We start from the raw sequence: 26,598 nt of genomic DNA, 5'->3' as shown, positions 1-26,598 counted from the left end.
TATCGTCGCTGAGGTTACACGACAGTGTATCTCAAATTTTGGTGAAAATGACTTTTTTGATTTATGGTCAAATAATCGGTTAAGTGATGTCCTGTCCAAATCCTAAGTGTCTTACCCCAAAAATGAAGCCACCAAGGTAGGTCAAAGGACAGGCTATTCCATTCACTATAGTGCTTTGGCCGCTATGTTTTTTAGGCTCTCCTGAACATCTGACATTTTGTAGATATGAGGTCTTGTTGCCCCTGCGGGCAACGATATGTATGTTTGTACAGGTATTACCTCTGGTATCATTATAATGTTGGTACCACATGTTTGTGTGTGTCTGTCTGTCCGTTGAGAAAAGTGCATTTTGAGAAATCCACATACTGACTATGATGAGCTACTGAGATTCCAAATTGAAAGCTTGTCTGTTTCCATCACAATAGTGGGGAGCACTTTTAAGAGGTTGTCAGTTCTAACAACACAGAACTCATGGACAGCTTTTTTTTTTCAAAAATTCCTGTGCATGGCATATGGATGAAAGGTCCGTCCTTAAAAGCAAAAATGAAAATCATGCAATTAAACTGATCGTGCAATAAGTGACAAGCTACCAGTCAATATAATGATAAGCAGTACCAACCATTCTCATTGCATCAATACTGTATTTATTCTAATTATCAATTGCATTCCACAACCACAATGATATAATAGCACGACACTCTTTTCTCAATGTATCTGATACAGATATTACATGCAGAGTTCACTGCTTAGAGCCACATTCCATTTTTCACACATTACTGTCCTGTTCTCAGTCATCCTGACACAGAGAACACTATTTCCACCACATGTGGCATAGATCTGGACAGTGTGTGATAAAAGGACCATACTTCCTTTTGGTTTGAGCTGACATTTTCACACCTTCTCGTTAAACCAGTATCTGGGCAAAACCCTTTCATGAAAGCACATCAGTTCGTGATGAGCTGATCAGGTGGCTGACATTGACAGTTACAGTGAGATGCTATTCAGTATGAACATTTTTGGCACAGTAACATGAAGAACTCCACAAAGCTCCTATGACCATCATGGTAACAAGGGATGTCCAGTGAGCACTATCCCTATAGGTAAGTACTATAATGCAAGAACGGTGCTTGTCTGGATTGATGTATGATGCTAAAGCTATGACGAACCTTCTCCCAGTTTGGACAACTTGAGATAGGTTGGAAATATCTGTCTCATGCATGCGCAGAACAATTTTTTTTTTGCTTCATAGGCAGGTCATTCGATTAATAGTGTCATAAATCAAAAGCTAGCTTGCTAGGATATATCCATCAGACACATCAGATGGATGCTCACAGTTTAACCACCAGTTAACTATTGGAGGATTCTACCTGGTTGGGCTACAACACCATGATAATAGCTTCACACTTCCAGAAACTACATATTCCCATACCAGGCCCACACATACATGTACCATCCACAGGTCAGTGGGTCAGTGCCATGGCCACCTAGCCACTGGAGTCTGATCAGGGGGGATTTATTGGAGTGAATATATTGGTAACATACAGAGAAAAGCATACAAGGCTGATGCATATCTTTATATATGGTGCTATTAAAGAAATTCAATTTTCCCATCTGCTCAAGTTTTGTCAAGCTGAATACAATTTACAACATTCAGTTTACCTGAATTACTTACACATGGGGGAGAAATTAACTTGACGCTCGTAAGCAAATCTGTGATATTTGTTTGCTCTACTTTAGACAGAAGCACCGGACTTCTCGCATGTGACAAAACGCCATGGTGATAAAAAAAAATAGTTACCAGGTATTCAAACTGAAAAGTCTGAATAGGAAAGAGAAGTACACATTGTAGCATATTGTTAAACCATCAACTTCACCTCTCTGCCTCTTATAAAAGATATAATACAAGCAACACAAATTTTCAAACATCTAAACCAAATCCAGTGATCACAGCAAAGCATAAGTGTGATAGGCTGGCATATTTCTTCAATACTTTCTTCCATTTCACATATTTTTTCCAAAAAAAAAATCATGCAGTACATATCATCTTCACACAAAACTTAAACATTCCTTCTCTGCTCATCCTCCTTCAATTGAATTCAGATAATGAGTGCTCAATAAACCAATGGCAACCCCTCAATGCCATTACACCTCATACACCTCCACAGACGTCTGGGATAGTGTTTTCACTTTGGCAATAACACCTCAAAATCTAAACTAAATCCCTGTGAAAAGCTATAAAGATTGATATAAATAATGCAGTCACATACAGTTTAAAAATGAAATTGAATTCGTATTAAATTAAGCTTTTTCAGTGCAATACGCCAGCACACATATTTGTCCGAGATGAAATCAAACATACATTTTGAAAACCCATAATGTGCATGGCATTATGTAATATATGCATATATATAACAATGACATTCAACAAAAACTTGCTGAAAATACACTGAATCTCTAAATCACTTTATTTCTTGTATAACAGGCAGTCTGGAGAGGGTGGGATAAAGTGCCTTGATTGCTTTTTTGGATAATGATAACATGTACATAATATAAACGCTTCATTTAACAGCTGTACATGTACTTTTGTCACAAATTTGTTTGGGAAAGGGAAGACGATTTGCCTACTGATGGTTGTGGGAATGAAATACCATTATAGCTGAGAGTGGGTAGTCTGATAAGGTAGTAGATTACGCTAGATACGAAGTGAAATCCCCTTACAATACCCTAGTGGATCTCATCAAACTACAGCCATTTAGAATCCATTCTTTCTCTGGCAATATAACAATCAATGTCTGGGAACACATCTAAAACAAGGAGACTTTCAGAGTCACCACAGAGCATGCTATGGAAATTGACCACACCTTTTTTATTGAAACACATGGCCAGTCGTCATCAAACACATGGCCATGAATGTCACCATAGGTTATGTCTTCCAATCTCTCTACAAGAAGAATTAGACTTGGTATAGAGTGTTCACTCCATTGGAGATTGAAACATAATGTAGGATGGCTTCACACAGTGTATGTATGAAGGAATATTCCATATCAGCCAATTGAATTATCCTTATGGGTACGTAAAGTACTATCAAGGAACAAGACTTGTACAAAATATACAAGGTGTGCAGATAAATTTCACAAGGGTACCTTGGTACCATAAATCTCTTTCTATCTTTAAATATTATTACAAGATATAATCCTCTGAAATACTCATGATTGCATCTCATTGAATGAGGGAGATACCGCTCATCTCAGCTGGAAGGTCGTGGCCCATCAGCTGCAGCACAGTGGGTGCCACATCTTGCAGGGACGCGTTGTGGGAAGAAGAGACGGAGAACCTCTTGCCGGAGTTGAACATGCAGAAAGGTACTGGGAGGTGATAAGGAGAAGGGAAAATCTCTTGTTAGGGTTGTTTTTGTTGCTTGCTTGTTTCTGGTGGTTGTTGTGGTTGTTGTGGTTGTTGTGGTTGTGGTTGTGGTTGTTGTTGTTGTTGTTGTGGTTGTTGTTGTTGTTGTGATGGTGGTGGTGGTGGTGGTGGTGGTGGTGGTGGTGGTGGTGGTGGTGGTGGTGGTGGTGGTTGTGACTAAGGTTTGGTTTTTGCTACATTGTATGTTTTGGTTTGGTTTGGTTTGGTTTGGTTTGATTTGGTTTGATTTGGCTTAATTTGGTTTGGTTTGGGTTGGCTTTCGCTTTGAAAATGACAAAGGTATGGATTGGATCAGGTAACATGTATGTTACAAGAAGAAATGGCAATGAGTGACAGTAATCATAATGGTAGAATACTGGCCTATTCTGTACACACACTGTTTGACAAAGCAAAGGGAAAGTTATGGAGGAATGCTCCATGAAAACACATATGCTGATAACCGCCGTACGGATACAACCAACATAATATCACAATCTCAGATTGCATACTTTGCAGAGTAGTAACCCTAATTCCAAGAACAATTGGGTTACTTGATTGCATAGCACAATACAGTATATGTTTAGAATAATAACGCAAGAGATACAAAGTATTAAAATCATGGTTATAAGTTGATAATTCATCACATGAACTAAATAATTTAGGACATGGTGGCTGGAGTGGAAAAAAAAATGAAACATTTGTAGGAAATCCAAGTACAACTGTGGTTTTTACACTGACAAATACAGAATTTCACTTGAAGTATGCATCAGCTAACTTAATGACAAAATGTCTTTCCTGTGTAAATATTGGTGGAAATATAAAGGGTTTTTAATGAGAGCTTACGCACTTGTGTAAAGCACAAGAATATTTGACAGCAGTTGGAGATAGCATTAGATTGACTAGTGTCAAGCACATTTTGTTTCCATAAATTTTAACTTTATTTTTTAATGAGCACCTGAACCAGTTTGGTATTCACATCCCCCAAGAAACAATAATAAGATATATTTTTTAAAACTCCCCTGAAAAGTCCCTACACAAAAAATAAAAGTAGGCCATAAATCATTGATGGATAACAAGGTATTACCTCTCTCAATTTTTCTCTTATAATAGATGTCATCAAAATATTTGTACATCCGATACCCAAAAAGTGAAGTTTCAAAAGTCTGAAGTACATTGAACTATGACTATTTCAATGCATTTGAATTGAAAGAAAGTCTAAAGAGTAGGTTTAGGGCAGAGTAAAAATGTCTGAAATCATATTAAACTCTGAACTCTCACATCCCTGCTTGGGGCTGACCCACATACCTCTCATTGTCGTGTGCTTGGTGCTGGGGCTACCGTCCGGGGCGAGCATGATTTCAGCGTTGCCATGGTCGGCGGTCACCAGGAAGACGTAGCCATGTTTCTTGCATGCTTCCTTCATGGTATTGATGGCAGCATCTAAAAACAATGCATTTTCATTCACATAGATTTAACCCTCCATGTGCTATGGGTTCCTATTGGCAAAGCAACCCCATAGCATTGTACATACTATCCAAAGTACCTGGCACAGAAAGACTTAAAGGCCCAAATTGCCAAACGCCTAGATTTAGACAATGGCATATTAAAATACATCATATGATGTCATTTAGACCATGGCCAGGGCCCTGTTTTATCAAAAGATATAATCGATTTTAAATTTCCTTAACATACAGACTGCCATAGACTTATGATAGAAATCAACTTAATAATCAATTTTAACTCTTCATAAAAACAGGGCCCTGGTCTATATCTAGACCATGGTGTCTTTTAGTCCACCATTTGGAAAATGCTCTGTGGTTTAGAGCATAGTTTAGTCAATGGTTTAAAAGAGCTGCAGTCTAAATCTAAACCATGTTTGGGAATCTGGGCTTAAATGTGTATCATTTCATGAGCATGAAAAGCAGAAGAATGAAATCAATGAAAACTGAAATGTCAGTCCTCACTCTTTCAACAGAAGTTGGGTCATGTCAAAATGAAGAATGTTCTACTGTAAACGTCAATATTTTCGCGCGACTAATTTTTCGCGCTGAGCGGCTCGAAAACGTATTCGCGGGTTCTTAAATTCGCGCTCCGCAGCAGGTTACTTTACTGTAGTACACATTCACTGCTTTCATCCAAAGCCTCTGCTACATAGCTTGCTATGCCAGCGTACGACAAGCGACGTAGCGAGCGGCTCGACTGCGAGTACAAGCACTCAAATACGTAGTACAGCTGTGAATGTAGTACGGTAGTCACGGGGGAATGTAGCATCGGTGCGTGCGGTGCACACATGCATGCTACAGTACACAGCAATCTATCGTCTCTTCGCACAGTACTAGTAGCGTAAACATGCCTGTACATTGTACTACGTAGCAGTATCATCGATGAAGCGCACACAATTCATCCCGTTCAAAATGTGCATAGAAAATTGTGAAGATATCAGGGTGGTCCACGAGGGGTTTTAGCATGTCGCTGCAACATGCTAAAATTCTTGTGCAACATCCTAAAAAGCCAGCAACATGCTATGCAACATCCTCAAGAATTTGCAACAAGCTCAAAGTAAAAGTATTCAAAAATGTGCAAAACATGTGCATAACATAAGAAACATCAAACTACCAGGTACTTTAGATATTTGTGTGCAAAACATGAGAGAACATTGAATGTAAGCAGCACAAAGAGAGATAAGCAGCAAAATATTGCGTACTATGTACTCATCGTGTGCGCTCCGCGCATATTCAATTTCTGCAATATTCTCAGATTCTGAGCTTGCAACATGCTAAAATTTCAAGTTGTGGACCACCCTGGATATATTCGCGCGTTTTTGAATTCGCGCTAGCCGAACGTAGCGCGAAATCCGCGAAAATTAATGTACCGCGAAAATTTCCACGTTTACAGTATTCATGTTATCAATTCTTTATAAATCCTAGAAGCCACAAAGAACTCTTCAGAAAACCTGTTAGAATAGTCGCATCAAACTGCATAATTCCTATCAATCACAGCTGAATGGTTACAAGTAGCAAACAAATTTATAATCTGTTGTAACTCAATCTCTGCAACACACGGCCAAGCTCACAGCACATTATCTATTTATCATAAGTCATGCCATCCTTTGTACAGTGGGAATTTCATCAACACTCAGATGGTCTACATCAGTTCAAATATAGCTCCTACCCTCTCTCAAAACCATAAAACATATCAAACATTAATCTCATGTTGTAATGCCAATGTACCAGTAGCTTTGTTGTTTATTTCTGTTTGTTTAATTTTTCCATCTGAGAAAATAGCTGGATAGCCCATATTCAGCTCCACTGGCTGGTCTTCCATGAGGTCCAGTTGGAAGTAATGTGGATCACTTCACAGGGTTATGCATCCTGTTCTTCGCAATGTATGAACAAAGCGGGATCTTTACGTGCATGAGTTGTGACTCTCTCATACACGGGACCTCCATTCTATGTCCTATCCGAGGGACAGAGTGTTTTGCCTCTTACTAGACAGTATGTAAGATTACAAATAGCATTGCCATTTAAAGCTAGACTCGGGAATTGAACATGGGTCATATGAAGTGGGAGGTAGATGCTCTACCAACTGAGCTAAATCGCCGCCCTGTGTAGTTTGTGCAAATTATAGGGTCATTAATATGACAATGATGAGGACAACGACAAATACCATCGTGATGGTACTGAGGAGGAGGAGAAGGAAGCAGAGGTGGAGGAGGAGGAGGAGGAGGAGGAGGAGAAAGAGGAAGAGGAGGAGTTACACCATACCTGTTGCCTCACAAGCCTGGATGGTTGCCTCATACACACCAGTGTGGCCCACCATGTCAGGTGGAGCCAGGTTGCACATCACAAATGGGTACTTTTGGGTCTTCACTGTGGCAGCAACCTGCAGTCACCACAACCATATAGGAAGTAGAACATGTACACTGATTAAAAGCCACAACTATTGAAAAAGTAGATATTTTCGCCCTTGGCCGGGTAAGAAGAGTTTCGCGTGTTTTTAATTCCGCGTAATCAAGACATCACGCACAGGAACATATGGCAAGCAAAAATATTTGCGTGCTTTTATTTTCGCGCTAGTTTCTGGTTGCTAGTTTCTGGTTGAAAATTTCCACTTTTACAGTAATAGCAAACAACAGCTCCAGTTAAAAATAACAAGTCAGAAATTAACCAGGTCGCAAATGATATTTAAGAGCATTTCCAAGTTTTGCCAATTTGCAAACTGGACAAAAAGCCAGGTCACATGTATGGCTGATGGCATCTACCAGGTAATGCCACTACAAAACATAACCAACATGAAGCATATCTCGAGATCATTCATGAAATAACAAACACAGAGTCACATTGATACCACAATAACTCAATTCAGTCTGTTGTCAGTTTGGAGCTAGACGGGTAGAAACATTGCAAACGAGCCAGAGTCAAATTGTTCGCTGTTTAACTGTCAATATGCTTTAATGACGTTGTATATTGAGTTTGATAATGAGGGGGATGTACAATAATTTGTATGTGTCAAGAATAAGAGGAGTAAGAATAAGGATAAGTGGTGTGAACTTCTCACCTCATCTGCAACACCTTGTACACTCATTTCAGGTTTGAGGTCATAGGTAGCAACCTTTGGCGAGGCTACCATTTTCCTTTCTTCTCCGTCAAACTGCATTTCCCTGCCTCCGTTGAAGAAGAATGTGACGTGTGCATACTTCTCAGTCTCTGACAGGGGAGAGATTAACATAACATAAATTTTGAACTTGACTGATTTTGATGGTCCTGATAACCCAGCATTATTCTCAGAGCTTTGATCTGTCATGTTTGCTCAGTGTCAGGGTTTGACATAATGAATGCAGTCACCAGTTCCATGACCTGTGCTCCTCAGACGATTGCTCACATGAAATATCTACTCTCTAAGCCAAACACAAACTACCCACAAACATAACCCTAGAACCCTAATCCTACTCCTCATATCAAACTAAACCTAAAACCCTATCACAACCATAACCCTAAGCTTAAGTCCTTGGAGAAAATAAGAAGGGAGCAATTGTCGCATGAGCAAATGTCGTGTCAACGAAATCACGATATGCAGTAAAACTACACAGTGTATTACATCCCTGCATGCTATCAATAAAAGAATTAAACATTTTCTATCAACCTGTGGAGCATCTCAATCAGCCACAACCTCGTTTAGGCTACTGAGCAAGCATTATTACCATTCAAATGAGCACACTGAATTATGCACCCAGGGACTGCACATGCTCGATGTAATTTCCAGAGCACCATTGTAAAAAAACACTTGTATCTTTAACTTTGAATGAGGCAAACCCTGGGTAAATTCGGGACATTATGGCACTTCTGCATTACTGCATTTCTAGCATAAATGCTTCTATGAAAGGTTACACAGCTTTCAAAAACAGAATGCTTTTCAAAAGTGCTCACACATAGCTGTCTCGGAATAATGTGGCATACAGGGGGTTTAAACTGTGGCACACAACATATGGATTGAATGAATGCAGCATTATCAATAGAACATATCAGTGAAAGTTTAAGGAAGATCGGACAATCTGTTCAAAAGTTACACATTTTTGAAATTTCAGTGCCATCATTGCTGGATGAAAAGACTTCTACAACTCGTGATGCCACATGCATAGAGCGATATGCAGAAAATATAAAGAGAATTCAACATATGTTCACTTTTCTCGCATGACAAAATAGCACATGACTTGCATCTTTCAGAAGGCAGGGGAAATAATATTACCCTTAACATACATCAGTAACAAGCTGAGGGCATGTGAACTTTTTTTTAAAAATGACATTGTGTGGAATTCTCTTTATGTTTTTGTTATATTGTTCTACACGTGCGACACCAACAACTGTAGTAGTCTTCTTATCCAGCAGTGACTGCACATAAATTTTAAAAATTCATAACTTTTGAACAGATTGTCAGACTTTCCTCAAACTTTCACTGATGTGTTCTACTGATATTGCTGCACTCACTCAATCCACATGCCTCTAATGGTAAACTTTTCCTTTAAAAGAAACCAAGGGAGCTGCATGGGCATGTAAGATTTTTCTCTGCTCACCTGCACAATGGTACTGAGGGATCTTCTTGCCGGCCAGCCACTCTGCCAGTACATTCTTGGGTTCCTCAGGGGGAAAGATGACCGGTAGACAGAAGTCAGCCTTGTACTCAGTCATACAGGTCACACTCTGTGTATCCAGGAAGTAGGAAGGAGGAAGGAAAAGACATTTTTAGATGCTGAACAGTGAGTGTGCATACCACATTACATTAAACTATGATACTCTCTCTGTTAAGTGAAACCAGACAGGTATTAGAGAGGAGTAGAATCTCTTCGCAATTTGTGCAAATTTACGAGGAAGTTCTATTGCATGACAATAGAATGCTTTGCATTTTACTGGCTTTGATGTTCCATGCTCCAAGATGCTTTTTGATGCAGTTTGAATGAGGAGACCAAAGAGATTCTTGATTTTAGCAATTTCAGGCTGTATTTCAGAGGAAATTTATGGAACTTGCTGGTAATGATGGTAGGGAATAAATCCTCTTACTTTTTCTTCAAATCTTCTCATTATCAATACCCTGGGACTGCAAAAAGAAAAATTAGTACCTCTCAAAAAGTTAACATTAAACCATCTTCAGCACATTTATGCATAATTCAGTTCACCAGGTTAAGCACTTAAATGTTAAATTTGTCGGATAAAGTAATTTGCTAATACGTGTTTCTGCATGTTATAAAAACTAAGTTAAGTCTTCAACACATGAAGAAAATATGATCTTACAATGTCTTTTGGTACGACAGCTGTATCAAAGTTCCGTTGGATGGCAAACGCTTCGACTATCTGCCTCATTCTGTCCGCCCTGAAGTCGATGAAGATCAGCGTGTCGCCATCTTGGATGCAGCCCTCGCTGTCAACGATGATGGGTGTCAGAAACTCATCTGTCTGTCTCTCACTACCTTCCTTGTTGTACCTTGACTGCACCAGCTGTATGAATTCAATTCAAATCAATTCAATTCAATTCAGTTTAATTTAATTTAATTTAATTTAATTTAATTTAATTTAATTTAATTTAATTTAATTTAATTTAATTTAATTCATTTTATTTTAATTTAATTTAATTTAATTCAATTCATTTCAATCGTCCAATAAAAAAAAAAACATCACAGGAAATTCAGAGCGGGATTTTTACATATGAATGAGGAAGCATAACAAATACAATATAATTATATAGAGAGAGAACATGGAATAATACATGATAGATAAATAAATAACTGAACATGCATGCAAAGTCAAACTGAAAAGAACAATCGTATAAAAACGTGGCATAAAACCGAGGTTTTATGCCACGTTTTTATACGGTTGTTCTTGAATATGAATTCAAGATGAAGTGATACCCTTGTTAAAAACCTTCGCTGTGTTTGGTGGGAGGTGTGTTGTCGTTGTTTTTCACGGCACGCCATGTATTCTTTCTTGGATGTGGGTGTGGTCGAAGCATGTTCTTACCATCTTCAGGAGATGACGGGAAGACAGTAAGATCATGCTTACTAAAATGTCGAGAGGGAGTAGATCCTTTTCAGAACCACACTTATACGTGACCGTGCATCACAAAACCAACAAAAAGTTGGCTGCCGCAATTTTACACGTGGACCACACTCATATCCAAGAAAGAATATATGTGACCATGCATCACAAACCAACAGAAAGTGGCATACCCCAATTGTACACAAGGGCTCAAAACAGGTTAAAAGGGACAACTTAGTCTATCTTTTAGGTTTTTACATTTTCTGAAAGAGCAATTCTTCTTCTACAGAAGTCTAAAATTGGGTTAATAAAATGAACAGGGAACTTTGTTGCATTTTTTCAGGTTTTCTAGAACAGTATTTTTGTACTTTGGTGTCACTAGGTATGCCTTACGAGCCCCTTATCATTTCTTAAAACCCTTCACACTCTCTGCACTTATAACTCTAGTAACTACGTACAAAATGATGCCACTGCTCTGAAAATTACCACTAATTATAAGTAGAACATGCTTAAAGGCAGCCGATCGCCATCCCTAATGGTACGTAAACTCCGAACGTCCGAAGTTTGTGCATGCAATTGCGCAATGCCAGACTCTCGGTGCTACAACTGTATATCCATAAACGTGTGGGACAATGCTGCCACTGAGACACGTGTGTGTGTGTGCATGTGTGTGTACGCATCATACACAAACATTGTCACCGCGAGCTGCGGTGATTGGAGGAGAGAGGCCAGAAGACGTGTGTGTATGTGTGTGTGCATGTGTGTGTACGCATCATACACAAATATTGTCACCGCGAGCTGCGGTGATTGGAGGAGAGAGGCCAGAAAACGCGTGGCTCTTTTGGCCTCTCTTCATGCGCATGCGCACTGAGTGTGTGCGTCCATTCGGAAGCTCACGTGGCTCGCTTGGACAGCCATTTTGGGTTAGGAGATAAGCACAGAGAGCGCTGTCGTGACCTACGCGTTTTGTTCGCTGACCCATTGAGCCAGCGCTATTCTCATTCGGGGTCACTACATTTGATACAGAATGGGGGAGGCAGCGTGTTGCGTTCGTCTCCGTGCCGCACAAACCACTCGCCACGACTGAGTGCCTTTAATGACTGTGGAAAATATCGGTTCGATCTGATAATCCAATCAATGTTGTTGCTACTGAGTTTTACATCCTGTTTTATCCCTCATTCATTACACAGAACCTGGCGAAATTAAGTACTTTATTATAATTATCATCATTATTTATTCAGCCAATGAAAATAATAATAACAGTAATATAGGCCCTAATGTACATGTACATTCACGTGAAAATGGAACAGTTGATGTACCGTATAACACAAATGATATGACCACGGAAGCAACACATGGGCTAGGGCTCACAAAAGTAATTATCTTACTGTCATCCTAAACTTCAAACCTCTTTTCTCAGTTAACACTTTGCCAATGTGTGTACTTTCTGTCCATTATTTAGATAGATCAGGTAAGTCCATCTACATTGATTTATATATCATTTTAAAGCTTAGAATCTGCCCTTAACTAAAATTCATGTCTGGCGACCTTTTTGTTGATTTTGTGATACAGGGTCACGTATGGTGTACTGTGAAACCACCAACCACTAAAGGTTCTACCAATATAGAAACCTTCAAAAAAATTCTCACTGTGCTTTGTACACTGCAGAGGATACACACTGACGTGCTCTCTTTACCTATTAGCGCAGATGTCTGGAAACTACCAGTAATTGTCAATAATGCAGATTACCTAATCTCTCTAATCCCTTTTGTGCCCCAATATGGCCTTCCTGTTGGACTGAGGTATGCTGCTACACCTGAATGGGTTTGCTCATTAACCACTAGGTCATGTCTGAATGAGTTTCTGAATGTGTATGAAAAGCCTGGCACAGTTTGCTAAATCCCATGGACACATAAAGGTTAACTGACCCAAGAATCAACTGACTGCTTTACAATGAAATTGTCTTTTATCAACAAAAGAGGCTGTTCAACATCTGATCAAGACACACCTAATCCAAGGAGTAAACTAATCATTATTGGAAACCTAAAACTGAAGCAGCTAACATGATATTCCTGCATGCCCAGATACCAACATAAAGCATAGGAAGGGACCACATGACAGAATACAAAGGTATGACCAGTAATGCCTTGATTTGGTTGACTTATGGCTAAAGAGATCAAATAAGAATTTGTGAAAACAATACAGCATAATACAGACTGAATTTCTAAAAAAACAACAACACTAATTTCATTAGACCATTTGATAATGCATGTAATTGTCAAGTGGGCGGGACCGGTTAGCAATAGCATTTGTATTTTCCCTGCGATGGATATCAATATAAATGCAGAGTAGCTTACACGATTGAACAGGATACAATGAAAATCACACTGCGAGAGAATGAAACCAAGAGAAAACTGACATACTGAGTACTCTTACGTGTATGACATTGTCCCTGGTAACCGATTCACCGATGCCCTGGACGAGTCCCTCATAGGCAATCTTGATCCGGTCATTCCTCTTGTCCCTATCCATGGCATAGTAACGACCCATCACTGTTGCTAGGGTGCCGTACTTAATCTCGTCCAAATAGTCCAGGGTCTGCTTCAGGTATGTAACTAATAACGGAGGCAAGGTTATGACTTAGTTTCATACATAATCACTTGTAATGACACAGATCAAATGACTCTGAAGATCAAATTCACATATTTATTTGTGAATTGAATGCAACCTTGGCATGATTGTCAACAGTGTTAGGATGTAACAGGGTACACAGACTGATTGACCTATCAATTTATTTGACTTCTTGTGTTAATCACAAAACACCTACAAAGATTCTAGCTATCCAATTGGTTGATTGCTAATCATGTGATAGGCGATATAAAGTACCATTGCACGCTGTCACAGCTGAACCGTGCAATTTCAGCATAGCAAAAATAGATATTGCGAGGCTGACATCGCCAATTTATATTGGCTACCTTGTTAGGCTTGTGATCAACTCATTTATTTTTGTACTGCACCCCTCCGATGTCACAATATACAGTGGAAACTCGATATAACGAGATGGTCGGGACCGAGTCATTTTCCTCGTTATAGCCGATATCTCGTTATATCAGTAGGCATAAAAGAAGGCATAAAATAAAGACATTAATTTGCACATGTGGGACTACCCATCACATTTCAATCAATACTGATAACTTGATATTGTGTGTGAGGGAATTACTCACCTTTATGGGTAAGAAGATGTTTTTCGCCAAGGAAATCCAATATCAAGAATGTGTTTCTTATTAATTGTAGATGTTTTAATTTGTAAATTTATATAGCTTGCGATTGTATCAAGATCGTCTGCGGATTGGTATGTGGTTATCGTATGGGTGTGTGTTGTGTGGAAAGCTTGAATATGGTCTGCACAATGCTGTGTGTGTATGTGACACATTCTGTATGCACATTATGACTGCGTGTGTGTGAAGACGGGGAATTCCCTAAGTAGAAGGCCAATCACAGCATCAGATTGCCTCACACCTGCTAAACGTCATGATGATGTCATGTATACATATGGCCGTCCAACCACATTTTCTGCATGTATCAGTGTGCGTGCACACACACACTTAACACGTACAACATGCAGTGCTAGCTGGAGTGCACTGAAGACAATGATTATGTGTGTACAAGACAGTTTTTGGCGCATCAAGCTTTACAATCTCGGAAGATGATAGCACAGGCGAAGTAAAGCTTTACCGAAGGCATTTTGCTTTACCTCGCTATAGCAGGTTTGATTTACTATGTTTTTCTTTGTTTGTAAGTCACAAAATTTATCTCGTTATAGCAGTTATTTCGTTATAGCCGATCTCGCTATAAGAGTAGCATTTTACATAGACTTGTGTGGAAGGAAATTTGGGACCGAGAAAATGTCCTTGTTATAACCGATATCTCGTTATAGCAGTGTTCGTTATACCGAGTTTCCCCTGTATATACCTTTGCCATGTGCACTACAGCAGTTACAAGCATGCATTCAGTCACTCATTTTACTATCAACAATTTAGGCAGATTGCTTTCGTGCATGACTTGACTGACTATACTGTACCACAGTACAATGTACAGCCAATTACATTTCACAAAAAAGTTTGTCATTTCTGTACTACATTCAAGAATCAGTGTAGACCACATCCCTTGGCATCTGAGGTGTTGTATAAAACAAATAGTGCATGGTCTTCACTCTGGCAATGGAACAAAATTTTCGCACTCAGTGCAAAAAATCTTGCTCCATCACACTATCTTACAACCATTCAGTATATGTATACTATTTACAGGAAAGCAAGTCTCTTGCAAATGGAACAAGATTTTGCACTCAGTGCGAGAAATCATGAACCACTCACACTCATGACCATTCACCATTTGTATAGGCCTACTATTCACTTGCGAGCAAGAAATTTTCTTGGCATGAAATTTTCACAAATTTGAGCCAATGGCCTCTTTCTTGGCATGAAATTTTCACAAATTGCCTCTGGCATTCACTACATACACTAGTAGATAATAGAAAAGAATTTTTGCATACATTTTAATTTCATGAATCATTGTTCTCGCAAAATTCACAAAAATGCAATGCATGTAAACACTCCTCGCTTACAGCAAGGAGGTTCGAGAGATGGAGTTACAACTGACTATAATTATTCAATCAGCTGTCAGTTTTCTATGGATGGACAAAAGAATTCCACAGGTGCATATGTGCCTTTGATGTTCGATGCTTGAAGCCGCCATCTTTCTGAGCAATCTGAAGATTCACTTTTAACGCGAACATAATATCGGGTATATGCTGCTCGTTTATATATCAAATGCAATGAAATTTCACCTAATGATAAAGCATATAAAACAAAAGTCAATTCCGCTCGAAAATATGTGCAAAAGTGTAAATCTGAGCTGTATTTTGTGTAAGTGTTTGAAATTTTACCCTCATGGAAAGCCGGTTTTATCACTTTTCTCCTTTCATCCACCAAATGAAACTAATATGGTATGATCTTCAAGTATAGTTCTTTTTTATTAATATGTCAGATTAGCGTACAGACACGTACATTCGAGTAATTTTGATATCTATTTCAGCAATATTTGAGCAATTTCTATTCGCGCACCCCCGTGCCTTTACCATTGTCTACCGCCCATCGTTTGTAAGTGGGGATAGCGAAAAGTAATTACCATCATAAAGACATATCTTCTGTAGAGAGTGGCTGGTCATTATGTAATGAGACATGAATTTATTGTCTTCCTACCTGAGGGGCAGATCCAGTTTGACACATACTTCAAATATTTTTGAGTGGCGGCTTCGAGCATGAGATCAAACGAATAAGACTGTTGTGACTCCATTTCTCGAACCTCCTTGCTTACAGCACACAGATTCAGAAGCAAACTCATGCTGTATATTGTAAGGATTGATTGTGTTGATTCTGAATTATCGAGCAGAACATATTTTAGTATTCACATATAAATCATACATTTCTGACTGTCACATAGAAGCGCATCCAAAGCTGCTCTTAGCGTCTTACCTCCACTTGTTGGACTAGTGTCGCGCCCATCACTGAAGAAGTGGACATAGGACTTAGGGACACCTGCATCCTTGGCCCCGGACAGAAGAGCAAATAGGTGTCGGATGTGAGAGTGGACACCACCATCACTCACCTGCACAGGAGAGAGGGTAAAAAGAAATGGGTACAAGACCAAAACATAGCCAAGGTGTTTTAGTTAGCAGTAGCTTTGATAGTTTCAATCATCCACTATGAAAGAATGCATACAGTCCACCTCGTCCAAATCGACCTTGCATAGGTAAAAATAATTGGCCACGTCAAAGGAGAATTCTACCCTACTGTAGATGGATACAAACATGTGTTCATTCTATAGTGTGAGTTAACATTCATGTAAGTCAAAGAACATTCTCAGGTCCCTTGGGATTCATCTTAAGCAGGTTGACACTACATTCTTTGTTGTACATTTTTTACATCGCTGAAAAAGAAAGCATTAGAATGGAACTTTAAAAAGCATCCTAAAATTTGCAAATAAAACCTTTAGTGAAAGCTGAGAACATATTAAACATAAACATTGCACTTCTGCAGGCCTACACTGTATTTTGGTGAAGAAAATAAATGGAAAAGAATATGAACCCTCATTTTGCGCAATGTAAAGTGCTTCCTTGGCAGAATATTGCCCTACGATTTTGATGACGTCACAAGTGGCCTACACCAACTTTCAATACGCATATGTAAATCACACTGATGTACTTTCATACCCACGTAGACAGCTCAAATTCCACAAAACCATATTACACCAAATTCACAGAAAATTCTCAATAGCTCATTTCCAAACACTCATGCAAATTTGAAGCAAATCATTTATCAGGAACTGTTGATATTGATGACAATTTACACGTTGTCGCTCAAAACTCACTGTCACTCTTCCCAAGCTTTGCTGCGTACGCTGCTTGCACAATCTGAAATCAGAAAAAAAAAAATCTCTATCAGAAATTGCCACTCACTGTCCTCAACATATTCAAACTAATGTGAAACTGCTTGAAATTCCATTCTAAAAGTAACAACGATCAATAATGGCAGCAAGTCGAGCTCCTACTCAAATTACGGCCATGTGACAGCATTCTGGTTCATTGTATGTACATGTATATACCGTACGAGACTGCGTGTACTGTCCAGCAGGTCAACCTTGCAGCAAAGGCTATTCAAGCAGCCGGCAAAGGGAGCGCAGTAGAGAGTCACATTCATGCATGTAATGTACATCATGTAGCATGCAATGCACGGTCAAGGTCTAGTGCACGGTATGCCGCTAGTGCAACAGGTGTAACAAAAGCAAGGGAAAATACAACAACAGTAACTAACAACCCTTCTCCATTCCACGTACACCAACCCTCAGTATTACTGGGGTCAAGTCACAACTCATCTTTGTTTCTCCTCGCAAATTGTTCATCATTATCATCGTCACAGCCATCCGGCCTTCTCAGCACGCCCCTGCTCATGTAACTACCTTTATATGCAGCTGCAGCAAACACACCGGCAGCAGCGTATTGGTTGTTTACCTTCCGCTTCAGGGTCAAAATCACCTAAATGTCTGTAATTACTGTTTGAATTTGAGGACTACGTATCCTTCCACCTCCTCTTTGCTGGGTGCCACTTCAATACTCAAATCAAGAATGTTGTCGCCCATTTCCCTTCAAGAAACAGTTTGGGAAAGAGTTACACTACACAAACTGTGCAGGAAGCAAGACTTGCACCCACTGGCTGTTGGAGTGCAGCTGGCTTGCAGAGAGCGTACATGTAAGCCACTTGTGACGTCATCAAAATCAGGCCAATATTCTCCACGAAAGAAAGACATTCGACGAGCCATATTTTTGCTGAATCTTATTCATAATCTCTCACTCAGGATGGCAATTAGTCGCCAAAAATGGGGAAATTTGCACAAGCTATGACATTTCCTGTGTAAACATGTCAAATATGGCAAAGATGAAAATCATTGAGGTTCCAATTTATGATATGCAGCAGTTCCATGGACATCTTAGGTCCACATCATCTAAAGATTACAATGGCTTGGTGTTCTTCCGTAAGTGTGTCCAGGTACTTAAATGGTACCTTGGATAGGTTTGACAGTTTGCTTGTTTTGTTTGTTTTGTTTTGTTTTTTAATTAAATACAGTGCACTTCCATTAGAACTGCTCCAGTGCCTGTGTCCACAAGAAAATGCAAAAACATGTCTGTTTGTGTCATTTAACAATGTAAAAAACTCAGTAACTGAAATATATAACATAAGGGAAGCCAGCTGTGTCAGTATGACCTAAGAGTCTTCGAAAATCTTGTCACACATATTCACAGGATTTTCTCTGTTTAATTCAGATTCAAAAGACAGCGACCACTTGAAGCGGACATTCTCTCGCAAATTAAAATTTACGACTCATTTGAACTGGACAAAGGTAACATCAAACTACAAACTGGCCACAAAACAGACATGAAATCACCAACCAGTCCAAGAAAATGTAGTCTGCCGTTTCCCAAGTTTGCCCGCTGGCAGGCGTCGACAAAGGATGGCCGGCTGAACATCGACTTGTCCTTGATTGATAGATCGATTTTGACGATGCTCTGGTACATGGCGCGGCCGGCACCAATGGTCAGGTGGCCAACTTCGCTGTTACCCATCAGCCCTGCGGGAAGGCCGACGGCCAACCCCGAGGCGTCGAGTGAGACAAACTCTCCATCTGATTGGCAGAGTTCGTCCATCACGGGAGTCTTAGCATTAAGGATAGCATTGCCTGCAAATGAAAAGGAAAAGAGTAATCATTTTATTGATTCTGTATTGTCCAAATGTCGATCAATTTCACAAAGGTTTCATCTTTGATTTTATCATCACAACATCACAACATTGTAAAGCACTAGGTCAATCCACTTCTTGTAATATTGTTTACCTTTTCAAATGCTTCAGTTGTTCATAACAGCAAAAAAACAGTGTCAAAAAAGAAATAATCTAACTTCGTCAATGTTAAAAGTGTTACATTTCATTAAACACTGCTTTGTACCATTTCGCTGTAATGTTATATAAAGCAATATGAAATTATTCAACTACAGCAATTCATGTTACCTGACTGATATTAGAAATAGAAGTGAAATGAATTACTTCTAAGCACTTTCATACAACATTCTCTTGTGCCAGAAAAATCAAAGCAATTATTTACTCACCCTTTGGGTCATCACAGATACCCCATCCATCAATCACTACAAGGCAGACATTCATTGTGGCACGTTTTGCCGGCTGGCAGGATCCCCTGGACAAACACAAAAGAGAGAAAAATGGCACTAATGAAATGCCTACACTTCTAAATCACATTTACAGGTCCACTTATTCTGAATCACTTATCCCCTATAACAGTAACAAGTGTCACTAAAAAGCTTTAGTTAGAAACATAAGCTCAACAGGCTTGTCAACCATTTCTGTTTTACACCCTTTAGAACACCAATACCCAGGACATTCACTCAATGACCGACAATAGCTTTCATTGCCACCTGGATGATGCAGCAATAAACCTAATCAGACTATCTTTTCTGTTCCTTTTTACTTTTTCCTATTCCTCAATAATGCCTTTTGATAACGACACAATGCCAGTTTTACGATGACTGCACACAGTTACGGCAGTTTGGGAGTAGAACCATCAGGTGTGGTTGGTGGCTGCGATTGATGTGATGACATCGGTCAATGTCTTTTGGTTGTAGTCCATTTCTAAGGTTGTAATTGCCAATACACAGAACAATGTCCTCTGTCCGCACACAAGTGCTTAGGTTTTCTACATGTAAAACCTAGAATATGCTCAGTTTTTGGTTGACCGAAAGATCGGTCCGTCTCTGTCCGTCGAGGAATGGTCCGCGGAGACTGCGTCTGGCTTCACGGATCCCCTCCGTATGTCTACGGAGGAGAGCGTTAATGGCAAAAAAAAAAAGACTCCTCCGGACAGACGGATCTTTCTGTCTAGGTTTTCGGTTCACCATGTGTGACTGCTTAAAAGGACTGTTGGAATGAAAGGAGGAATGAGAAGGTAGAAGAGGCAAGAAATTGAGCCTCCTTTCATTCTAACATTCCTTTTTTGAGGACTCACACATGGTGAACCGAAAACCGAGTAAATGCTATGTGGACTCTACACCACCATGCAAACGCCTTCCTTCAACAATCATGTAAAACCTATCTCCCGAATTCACGAAAGGTGGTACAAATGAAACCATGGTTTAAACCTTGGACAAAAACTACGGAGCGCCAAGTGTCGCATGGAATATTTCGTTATGAAATCAGTCATTTTGTCGATGAACTGATTAATTTGTATCGAAATGACAAAAAATGAATATTTCGTCCACAAAATGATAATATCGTTAACGAAACGGTCATTTACTAGTCCACGAAATGACAAATTTCGTAACGAAATATTCCATGCGACACTTGGCGCTCCATGACGGTTTAAATCATGTTCATTTGTACCACCTTCGTGAATTCGGGCCAAAGTGTTTAAACGTTTGTGTGAGATCGAGTTTTGGCACAGGGAGGTCAAACCTGAATTGGCATTCTTGCTTTATTTTGGTTTGAGTTTAAAACATACACACACGGTCACATACCAAGTGTAAATTACAGATACACGCAACAAAACGAAACAAAATGTCTGAGGTCCCAACCCATCCCATCCTCCCATCCGGCCAAGCCACCGCAGCCACATCTCGACGAGGCTTGGGTCATCGTGTTCTGCGGAGCATGCAGTCCGGAGTGACCAGCTTCAGATATGCATGGCCAGCCATGGCAAGGTTGCAAGACTAAAAGTAAAACAGTAACTTTAGAACTCTAAACGTTAGTAAAATTGTTTAGTGTTTAGTGCGTACAGTGTAGCACTGGTACAATGGTACCACACAGACCAATCAATACGGTGTGACCCCTCACAATTCAGGTTGAAATGAGGTTAGCAGCATCATGAACGTGAACAGTATCTTACCTTAGACCTCTAACGTTAGAGTCTAGGAATGGATTTTCTCTAGAATCTACTTTCACAGAGTACCACTGGCTCACAGACACACAGGTCACAGTGTCACTGCGCTGCGCTGGTCGTAACGACCGTGGCGTTACGTCGCGTCGTTAGATATCACTTCACTGACTGTCACTGAATAGTAAATCTGCTAATAGCAATGACTAGTTTATTTACAGGTTTATGATATTCGTAGATAGCAAGACATGCGACTAACATCCCACTTACTCAGCAAATATAGTTCCTCTTCGTAGAAGAACCAGATTCTCTTACTCGCTTGGCCCCAGTCGCCTTAGTCCCAGGTACTGGGTCATTGGTGAATGAGCTATGGGGTGCCGTTCACTCATTACCATTGGAAATGCCTGCACGTATGCACCGCACACACGCTTGACTTCGACGATTTCTCCGGAATCGATCGATCTACCAGCGTCTTTTTACTACACATGCAGTGTGTGCATGGCATGTGCGTGATCGGCCCATAGAGAGGGCGCCCGTCAAATTTGTAGGGAATGATAACAAGACCTCAGCGTTCACGTCTCGTAATCATTTTGACACCCAACATACCATGAACATCTTATAGGTCTAACGAATATGATATTTTATCGTCAGTTTTGTTTCCATTTGTGATTCTTCTGCTTTATTTTCTCTCTTTCTCTCTGCCTAGCATATTGTGCTTTTGAAAATTATTTGACGATGGTATATGAATTGCATTTTATCAAACAAAAATTTTAGATTAATTTTCACCTCCTAAGTTTGGCAAAGGGAGTCAGCGTTCCCTAAATTTCTTTGTCGTTTTCGCCAAATACAGGAATGATATTCTTTTTCAGTTGCTTCACGCCGCGTGAAATAATCTTCAATCTTTTCTGCATTTTTTAAAATCTGTACAATGAGAAAGAAGCCAGTACAAAATAAACAGGTGCATGATGATGGTAGTCCAACAATAACTAATTCGATCTGTGACAGAATTCATTCGACGTTCAAAATTATTTCACCAGAACCCAAAGACACATTATATTAAACATGCAGTAATCATGCTTCTATCACATAGCAAACCATCGTAATATCATTTCCTATAAAATTGAATTACATCAAGTCAACAACAAACTTGGCAAAAACAATAACAATAACAACAAGAGCAGCAACAACAGCAACAAAACCAACAACAACATCAACAAACACCCATTGGGATTTAATGTGTATAAAGCTGTAAAGTAAAATCGTATATACAAAGTATAACAAGAGGACATCCCGCACCTGTAGAAAAAGAGTTCTCGTTATATTAAGAGACTGCAAGTCGTTTTCACTCATCAATAAACAACGACAATATATTTTCAGATGGAGATTATTAGGCAAAGTTATACATACGCTTAAATTTTCCTCTTTAAACCAATATAGCAGTACAGTCAAGAACACATGCATACGATGGTTTCTCTCTACATTGAGGAGTAAACAGAAAATGTACATTTATTCTCCCACGGTTGTAACGACCATTATATTTTGTAATTAAGCAAACATATGAAAATAATGTTGAAATGTATAACCACAGTTGATGTAGATTATCATCCATATCCAGTCGAAGTACAAACTTCAAAATCATTATAGATCACACATAGTAGGACCATTCTTCCACTGGGAGGACGTCAGTATATATTATAGAAGCTGATAGGAGATTGTTTATCGGCTAAACGTCGCACGACGTAAGTTTCCATTTCAGTTTTATGAATTATAATAATTTTGGAGTTTATAACCACAGTTCTTCAGCGGGTTCTTTTATTTTTTGATAATCATGTGGATTCAGTTCTCTTATCTCACCTTGTTCTTTCTGTGAATCAGGTTGTCTTCATGTCTTTATAAATTTACCACTAGAGACTTAATGAAATTGTTATAGGCCTACTTTATGTCCGACTATAATAGAAAATTCCAATACAGATGCAATTAAAAAGTCGTGCGGTACTTGAAAATAACCGACCAAGCATGATTTGGACTGCAGTGTTTCATAAAATCAAAACAGACTGTACTGCATTACCCGAAGTTAATCTCTGTATAACTTTATCTTTCTAATTATTTTTATATTGTTATCCATCGTTATCGGGAATTGAATATCGCATTTCTCTCCCGATATCTACACTCACACACACGCGTACCCACACAAAAAGAAAGCAAAACAGTGTGCCATTCAATTAAATTTGCTGTTATGCACTCGAAGATAATCATACCTCGCGCACTGCATGCATGCGTATCTCCATATTATCTTTACGCATTCGTTGCAAAAGATGACATTCTATTAAACAATCGAAAAGCAGACATGAAAGCAAGAGCGGAAATTTCATAAACTTCCTGAAACCTTGATCTAACTTCACTAGAAGACGAACATCGGTTCGTATCATTTTGCCCTGACAATTCCGGCAGTTATTTCCTCCAGCCTCTTTCTGATGTAGACCTATTAATATAGCCAATCCCACGGATCGATCACTCCGTACTCAAACTGTTATTTTCGCGAGGGTTTACTTTTCGCGAATGTCGCGAATCACAGTTGGACCGCGAATTTAAAAACACATGAAAATATCACCATGCTCTAAGGTAAGTGCACTATGAGGATGTCCTATGTGTCAATTCGCGAAAACAACATCTTGCGAAAATGTCCGTGATCTCCTTATTCGATAATATCTGTACGCGAAAATAATAGCGTACACAGCAGTATTTTGTTGCGGGTTCTTGTCTTCAGACGGAAAGGCACCGTCGCGCCATGTTTGACCACAAAACCATTGTTTGGATCTGTTGTCTAAATGTGTTGAGAAGTGCATACTAAATAATGAAAAATCGGGCACAATGATTTTGAAGCAGCAATTGCTTTTCCAGTTTGGGAACTACATTTTCAAATAAATAATGCTTATAAAGTTATGGATGACATTGGTCCAATAAGTCTCAGCCATTTCGTTTGAAATAATTGTTTTAGCAGTATATTGTCGTTCAGTTTTGGAATGAATTGGAATAATAGGGCCTATAAGGAAAGGAGACGATTTTTTAATTTATTTATTCATTATCTTTTTTTGGGGGGGGGGGTGTCACATAGTCATGGACTATGAAGAAAACGTACTCCACTCCATTGCAGTTAGGTGATGAATAATGAATTAATGAAATAAATAATGCTTATAAAGTTATGGATGACATTGGTCCAATAAGTCTCAGCCATTTTGTTTGAAATAATTGTTTTAGCAGTATATTTTCGTTCAGTTTTGGAATGAATTGGAATAATAGGGCCTATAAGGAAAGGAGACGATTTTTAAATTTATTTATTCATTATCTTTTTGGGGGGGGGGGTGTCACATAGTCATGGACTATGAAGAAAACGTACTCCACTCCATTGCAGTTAGGTGATGAATAATGAATTACAAAAATATTGATAAATAAGCAAGCAAAATAAATACTGATCAGAGCTTGACATGAGTGGTGGCCCGGGGCCACCAAAAATCGATGACGGGTCACCAAATTTCCAAAAGGGCCATCTTTTAGGGTATTTAAGCTCAGAAATGGATTGTCATGTTTCCATTTATTTCGGACCACTACATTTCTCTTTCGGGCAACCACAAACTTCAGATTTAAAGATGTTAGTGGCCGGAACGGGCCACCATAGAAAAAAAAATTGTTGTCGAGTCCTGCATGCTGATGAACAAGAATATATAGACAAATAAACCCAAAGATTAGTGGACATGCACGCTTGTGAGCATCCTTGTTAGCACTCAGGAAGGTTTTAGCTCAACTCTGGAAATTTTCAGTGTGTACCATATAGGCCTATAATAGGCATGAAACTGACAGGACTGGAGATTGTATTTCTATATCAAATTGACACGGAACACAATAAAACAATAATGATTCAATAAATTGTTTAAAATGGTACAATACATTACAGTCATTTTACTTTGAGTAGGTTTTATGTTTTTGTTTGTTTGTTTGTTTGTTTGTTTGTTTGTTTGTTTGTCATTTGTTTGTTCGTTTTGCAGAAATAAGATTACAGTGCCAAATAATGGATGAAAGTTTTGTATACGATGCATGAAATATTTTCGTAGTTTGTTTATCAATCAATATCCGTTCAGGCAGCCTAAGTTTCCTCATATTATGCAAGCGCATTAAACACAATATAGTTATACACGCACAGCACGCAAGGGATAGACATAATAATTATTCATATAGGTAATAATTGTTATACTTTGTCTTCATAACTGGTGAATGTGGTCATAACCTCCTCCATTCCCCTTATTTTGTTTTCGTATTGAATAATCTTATAAAATTCTGAAAATATATTATTTTCATTGCACCGACAAACTCTGGCTTATGACAAATACTATATACCATTTATTCATGGGGGTTGCTGGAAAAGGAACTTTAATTCAAAGTTCTTCTTCCTTGGAGGTTCATCATATGGCATTTTCTATTAGTGGTATTTTTACCGGTAAGAAAGCCACAACAGTAGAATTGGTAGAACAGGGTCGACATGATGATATGGCAAAGTGTAATGTTAGCCTATATTTAATACAGGGCACAACAATGAATATTTTTTTTTTTCAAATCTAATGATAAAAGTGTTACATGATTTAGATTCCTAAACGAGATAAAAATCGCTCTTGAAACCTTTAACATTGTTCATATTATTACGATTGTATAAAAACTATATGGTCTGCATCGCTTAGAAATTGAGGGGGTCGGTATAATAGTATTAACCCATACAATAGTCATTTTGAGATAATCGTTTTTGAAAGTTTGAAAAAATCCATAAATCAGGTCAATGACTAGTGTCTTGAGAAGGTCAATTTTTGTTACATGAACCTTTACGCAAATACTCAAGATTGAATAGTTTCCTGAAGAAATTTACAAAGTGTGATGATATCTATAATAGGTGGATTCGAAAGGATATTTAAAGTCACATTTCCAATATGTGGCTTAGCACTTTACTGCAGCCAAATCCATCAATATACAAACATTCTTTATTCTGCGAAATCTAACAAAATATCAATGCCTCTCTCGCTCAAAATGGACAATTAATGTGAGATTTGAGTTTCCCTTCTTTGTGACGTAAAATTGAAACAAGATATAGTTTTTTCTACCAGTCTCTTTTTTTAATTTTATTTATATTTCATTG

At 38.8% G+C, this 26,598-nt stretch overlaps 1 protein-coding gene across 1 annotated transcript; it reads right to left on the bottom strand.

Annotated features, from left to right (window-relative positions):
* Nucleotides 1-1,380: 1,380 nt before the first annotated feature.
* Nucleotides 1,381-21,802, bottom strand: LOC139739871 (2,3-bisphosphoglycerate-independent phosphoglycerate mutase-like). The gene is made up of 11 exons (XM_071650474.1): nucleotides 21,690-21,802; nucleotides 19,645-19,730; nucleotides 18,934-19,220; nucleotides 16,463-16,595; nucleotides 13,365-13,543; nucleotides 10,188-10,391; nucleotides 9,473-9,599; nucleotides 7,960-8,108; nucleotides 7,167-7,284; nucleotides 4,708-4,842; nucleotides 1,381-3,365 (listed from the first exon to the last, which is right to left on the bottom strand). The coding sequence occupies exons 2-11, from the start codon at nucleotides 19,697-19,699 to the stop codon at nucleotides 3,220-3,222; spliced, it is 1,533 nt and encodes a 510-aa protein (XP_071506575.1). The 5' UTR covers nucleotides 19,700-19,730; nucleotides 21,690-21,802; the 3' UTR covers nucleotides 1,381-3,219.
* Between the last annotated feature and the right edge of the window lie 4,796 nt (nucleotides 21,803-26,598).

Source organism: Diadema antillarum, unplaced genomic scaffold (genome assembly GCF_040938485.1).
Source record: "Diadema antillarum isolate AM-2024a unplaced genomic scaffold, OU_Dant_1.0 seq00000821_RagTag, whole genome shotgun sequence".
Taxonomy (NCBI): Eukaryota; Metazoa; Echinodermata; class Echinoidea; order Diadematoida; family Diadematidae; genus Diadema; species Diadema antillarum.
The sequence above is the reverse complement of the archived record's forward strand: the minus strand, read 5'-3'. Positions and strand labels throughout refer to the sequence as shown.